The sequence below is a fragment of the Phlebotomus papatasi genome, chromosome 3, assembly GCF_024763615.1.
Source record: "Phlebotomus papatasi isolate M1 chromosome 3, Ppap_2.1, whole genome shotgun sequence".
NCBI classification, from domain to species: domain Eukaryota; kingdom Metazoa; phylum Arthropoda; class Insecta; order Diptera; family Psychodidae; genus Phlebotomus; species Phlebotomus papatasi.
The window spans coordinates 85413590-85419589 of NC_077224.1; the positions used below are offsets into that span (position 1 = coordinate 85413590).

Here is a 6000-nt window from a genome sequence, read left to right on the forward strand (position 1 = left end):
TAAATACTGATCTGTAGCATTTTTACTTCTACTATTTATTTGCTTGAACTTATTTTGAAATTAATTACAGATTTTTTGTTGCTTTTTAGTACTAAAATGAGTTCAAGCAAATAAATATAATTAATTTAAATAAAATAAATTTAAATAAATTTGAATTAAATAATTTAAATATAATTAATTAATTTATGAGACAAGTTTTAAAATTATTTAAATCCGAAATACATAAGCTACACAACTTGTATTATTTTTTTTTAATAAAAAATTGTAGATTTAATTTAGTACAGAATTTCTGTAATTTTCTTATTCAAGAAATATTCATAATTGCATGACGCATATAAAATCCAAAGAAATATTTTATACCACATTCCACATTCCAATATTATTGCTCAATCTAACATGTTTTGATTACGTTTTAGTACAGAAAGCTGTATTCTAAATTTAATAATGATTTTGTGATGTATATTTGGACACAGGATTTCAATTCTATATAGTCAAAGGCAGCGTTTCGGTTTTTGACTATATTGATACAAAAAACTGTCGAAATCTATTATAGATTTTAATTCTTTTACTAAAATTTTAATTAGGAACTTTCAATAATGATATTTCTGTATCTTCAAAAATAAGTACTAAATTTGACATCAGGTTTAGTACAGATCATTCAAGAAAGTTATATTTTTCTTTCCTAGTTATGAATTATCTGAATATAATTAAATCTGTGATAAGTAAAGAATTCTTGATACTTCCCAGAGAATAAGCAATCCAGATACCTGAATATTATTCTTTATCCGGCGAAAAAGGATCCGTTTTCCTGATTACAGTAGACTCTCTCTCAAATGGGCATTTGAGGCGAAATTTCATCCGCTTTATCGATAGATTTGGGCGTCAAAACCTATGCAAATTCCACAAGAACAGCTCAATTATAAAGAATAACGATAAAATAGGAAGAACTGCAGCGAATTTGAGCAAATTATCAGGAAAAACAGCCGATTGAGCGAGAGTCTACTGTATAACTTCTTTATTTATGAGACAAATAATTAATCTTTCTTTTATTCAACTTTTAAAATAAAATGATAATTGAATTCAAAAGATAATTGCAGATTCCTTTTAAATATTTTACCACATTTGATGATAGCATGAGGTCTAAAAGAAGAGTGAATGATTGACATATTGACATTTTCTTTAGTACTCAATAAAAATCAGTTCTAAAAAAGTACTTCTGAATTTCTGGAGTTCTTGTGTATGGTGTTCTTTACCATTGCCAATAAATATTTCCACCTGTTAGAGATTAAGTAATTTTAGTACAGAAAATCTGTACTAAAAAAAACTTCTACGGTAAACTTCATGAATTGTATTCTCGGTCTTTTTTAGATAATTTTGAGTCAAGAAACACGGTATATACCTTTTTAAAAACTTCTCTATTAAACCAATCTCCGAAACGTCGTAGCAGGAGGAAATAGGGAAGTTTTTAAAAAGGTCTATACCGTGTTTCTTGACGTAAAATTCATGTGCAAATCCCTTAACTTGCAGGTCGCTTTCCAGACGGACTCTTACTATGTGTTCGCCCAGGAATATGCTCCTTTTGGTGATCTCGCTGCCCACCTCTGTCCTGGTGGTCTTCCTGAACTCTTCTGCAAATCCATTGCAACTCAACTGAGTGCGGCTTTGGGATTCATGCACAGCAAAAGCCTTGTGCATCGAGACCTGAAGCTGGAAAATGTTCTGGTCTTTGCTCCTGACTTCTCAAGGATTAAACTGTGTGATTTTGGGGCCACAACCCGGGAAGGGACTCTCGTGAGCAAGGGAAGGCACACATGGATTGCCTTCCTGCCGCCTGAAGTCCTGGAAATTGTGAAGAATGAAAGGTTCATCTGCAAGACCTCATCAGACTGCTGGCAATTTGGTATTCTGCTCTTCTCCTGCTTGACTGGAAATGTTCCATGGGAATCTGCAGACTGGGTGCGTGATTCCAACTATTCTTCCTTTGTAAAGTATCAGAAGAAGAAGTCAACGGCAGTTCCTGAGAACTTCCGACGCTTCACTCCACGACTTGTCCGAGCGTTCCGGAAGATTTTGGATCCAGATGCTGAGAAACGGGCTAAAGTGACGGAAATCATGAAGTACATGAAGAATAAGTGGATTGATACGAAGGTTGTGGTGTCCAAGTCAGCAGGTAATCTCGGGGGAGGTCTTTCGGATGCTGATTCCGTCTGTGTCTACCTCAATCAGAAGGACAGTCGCCCATCGTTGGACGAGAACAAGACTCGCAAACGCCTCATGAGCAGCTATGGTCTCCCCGAGCAAACTCAGGCGGATCAATCGGCACTGAGGAATAGGATCTGGGAATGGGTACTATCCTGCGAACAGACCTACGATTCAGAAATTGAGGGCTTCTAAAGGTGGGCTCTAGAAATTTCAGGCCAAAACACTGCATTTCAGCATCGTTCAGGATTTGCGTAAGGAATTTAGGAACCCCATAAAGTAAATCTAATTGAATCCTAAAAGAGAACTCAGTTCTTCAAACTCAGTTTTGAGCTCAGGCTTAGAATAAGGATCTTCTCAGAATATCAGTTACATTTCTAAGGTGCCAATTACTGTGGAAGCACTTAAGCACCTTTGTAAAACTCTTAGAGTTTGCACCTTCTTTTGCACTTTAGGAAATAAGTTTTTTGACAGGACTTTACTGCAGTTTGTTAGCTGAGAGGTGGGAAATGATCTCATGACTAAGCTCCGCCCATAAATTAAAAGACACGCCCCTTTTAGCGGTTAAAAGTTTGAATTCTTAGTAATTTAAATAAAGTCAGTTGCATGAATTCGGGATTCTTTTTTTTTAATCGAATTCGGAAATGCTTAGAAATTTATTTTGTTTTTTTTTTAAATTTTTTTTCTGCTAACTTTTTATTTATTTATTTTTTTTAATTTTTGTTTTACTTTTCTTATCAAAATTGAAAAATAGGTGATCCTTCTATTGTGAATAAATATTTTAAAATAGTGATAATAAAAAATAATAATAATAAACATCAATGAAGATCGGAAAAATTGAAAAATTGACCACGCCCCCTTAGAACTTTAAATGTTAAAAAAAAATAAAAAAAACGCATTTTTAATAGAAATTCTCTTCTTAATATATTTTTTAATATAAATTCCTTAATGTGTTTTTAATGCAATGTGAAGATGGTCAAAACTGGCTACTAAAGGGGGCGTGGCCTAAATTTATTTATGGGCGAAACCTTATCAAAAGGTTCTACATAAGCTCCCCTTGCGAAAAGCAATATTGCAGTAAAGTTAAGAAGTCTCACCATTCATTTTGGAATAGAAATAGGAGTCCACAAGTTGCCAAATTTTGGGAAGACTTACCTAAAAAAAACCCTAACAATCAATTCCACAAAAGTTACTCAAATTTTCACAGATTCCCCATCAAATTTTTCACAAACACTGAGACTGTTTGAGTCGAATTTATTTGAAAAAGAAGAGCCCCAATAGAAAAACAGTAGTTTTTCCCACATTTTTCATTTTTATTTGGAAGATAAAAGAGAGGAGAAAAAAACAGCCAGATACACGCATTTTCCCCACATTGTCACTATTTTCAATTCGATAATGAATTGGGTGTAATAAAAGCGGAGTCATTAAAAGAAGAAGAGAAAAAAAACATTAAACTTCAATTATTCAAAAGCAAGAAGAAAAAAAAATAAGAGATTTTAGATGAAGTGTTATTTAGGAGTGTAAAGAAAAAACAAACACATCACTTGGACTTTTTAATTATACCCCAAAGGAATAGTCTTTTAGTGAGAGAGAGCAAAAAGTAAAAGAAATATAAAAGAAATCTATACAAAAATACACTCGATATAATTAATTTGATGATGCTATTTATAATGAAGAAAACACACAATTTTAACACTTCAGAGTGAATTTTATGGCAAAGAACAAGTCTTTTTTATCCACCGTAGCACTTTTTTCTACACACGCGCCTCCTCCCAACCCCCTGAAAAAAAAATTATATATATATGTCTTATTTATTATTTTAAGGCCTGTGACTGTAGATGAACCAATAAAGTAGCTGAAAAAGAAATCATATTAGAGTGACAGGAACAGTCACTACAAATCACCCAAAAATAACCATTTGACAATAAATATGAGAAGAAATAATCTAACGTAGAGGTGAATTAATTCGATGTGTTATTATGTCATTAGAATGGTGATGAAGCAAAATTTTAACCCTCAATTTCCTCTCTGGATCGTTTTCGATTCAAAGTGGGATGAATTTCGAAAAAAGAAACGACGAATTTGCACTTTAAAGAAAGTTTTCTAGTAAAACATAATTTTAGAACATTTTAGAACATTTTAGAACATGCGAACTTCATGTGCTCATCGCTTGTGGCGCCTGTGTTGCGTTGTTTTTAGAACAGAACTCTAAACCTTTTATAATGTTTTGCGAAGTTTTCCATTCGTTCAGATGAGATCTTAAGTGTTCGAAATATCGGCCAGTTTGCAATTTCGACCACGTCTTTTGTTTCTCAAATTTCCACAAGTTTTCTGTTTTTGCATACTCTAGAGATTGTACAATGCAAAAAATGTAATTTCGTCGAGCGATATGGTATGAAAAAGACTAATGATGATATAAGAATCAAGGTGTCAAATGTAAGTGTGTCAAATTTCGACATAGTTGCATGTAAGTGCTAAATTATTAAGTTTGAAATGTGATATTTATAATATAAATTGAATATCTTATTTCTTATTCTCAAAAAGTGTTACTTGAAACCTTGTGGACAGTTTACCGTCTTCATTTTCTCTGAAATCATTCTTAATACATTTTAAAATGTTTGGACAAAGGAAACAAGGATTTTACCTCGACTTATCCTCCTTTATTACTACACAAACGACGTTTCTGGAACTTTATGACTCTTTTTTCAGGGATGCAAGTAACTAGTGGGAAAAGGGGGGTCAAAACAAATTTTCACTACACTGTATTCACAATTCGACGAGATGGACATCTCAGTGGTCAGAACGATGATTTATTGTTTAACGTCGTTTGTGTCGAAAGTTCAACTCTTGACCGATTCTTAAGCAGCATTTTAAAATGAATAAAAAAAGACATAGCTTTGGTGGCTTATTTCGGCCACCTCATTCTCATAGTTCTTTGCCCTTCGGGAATTCTTTCGATACCTTTTTTTTTACATCATCTCGTTTGTCGAAGCTACATTTTCTGTTATTCTTTTGCATTGTAATAATCTCTAGAGTATACAAAAACTAAAAATTCATGGAAATTAGAGGAGCAAAAACGATGGCCGGAATTGCAAGCTGGCCGGAATTTGGTACATTTACCCTGAAATGTGTTCCTAGTAACACTCCTTTAAAAACACTCCTTGCATGCAACTGTGCTAAAATTTCGTACAGTTACCCTACCTACAAAACAGTACAGGAAATATTTGCCTTGAACATTTTTTTTAGTACATGATTGCTGTCATGTGTTTCTGCGTAAGCGAATCTTTTGTTGGTTTTAGAACACAATAAACAAGAAACAGAAGCACCTGGAATCAGTCATGTACTAAAAGACAATGTTCATAAAAAAGATTTCTCCTTTTCATTCATTCCTAAAATGGAATCATAAATTTTTTCTCCTTAACATTTCTTTTAGTACATGATTGCACTCATCTGTTACTGCGTATTCAACCTTTCTGTGTGTGAAGAGAATTATGAAAATTAGTCCCGACACAAACAAATTCAAAACAAAGTCGAGTATACAGAAGCATTCATGTACTAAAATTATTATTATGGTTGGTAAAAACTTAAATCTTTACAAAAATGGGCTTAATTTATATATTTATATATCTAAATTTTTATATATTTATATATTTAACATTTAAAATATTTCCATATAGAGTGAAAAGCTATTTATTTTCCCTTTGCCAAGATTTGGACGATAATATCACTGTTTCTAATTTTTTTGTTACCACTGAGAGAAATCCGAAAAAGTTAAAATAACATTCTGGAAATCTTAATTTT

At 32.8% G+C, this 6000-nt stretch overlaps 1 protein-coding gene across 1 annotated transcript in view; it reads left to right on the forward strand.

The window, feature by feature from the left end:
* LOC129806152 (serine/threonine-protein kinase meng-po) overlaps nucleotides 1-4404 on the forward strand; it is a 45346-nt gene extending 40942 nt beyond the window's left edge. Inside the window, exon 3 of the mRNA XM_055854528.1 lies at nucleotides 1528-4404. Coding sequence (XP_055710503.1) covers nucleotides 1528-2394 — 867 coding nt within the window. The 3' untranslated portion in view covers nucleotides 2395-4404. The remainder of the gene's footprint in view (nucleotides 1-1527) is intronic.
* The last annotated feature ends 1596 nt before the right edge of the window (nucleotides 4405-6000 follow it).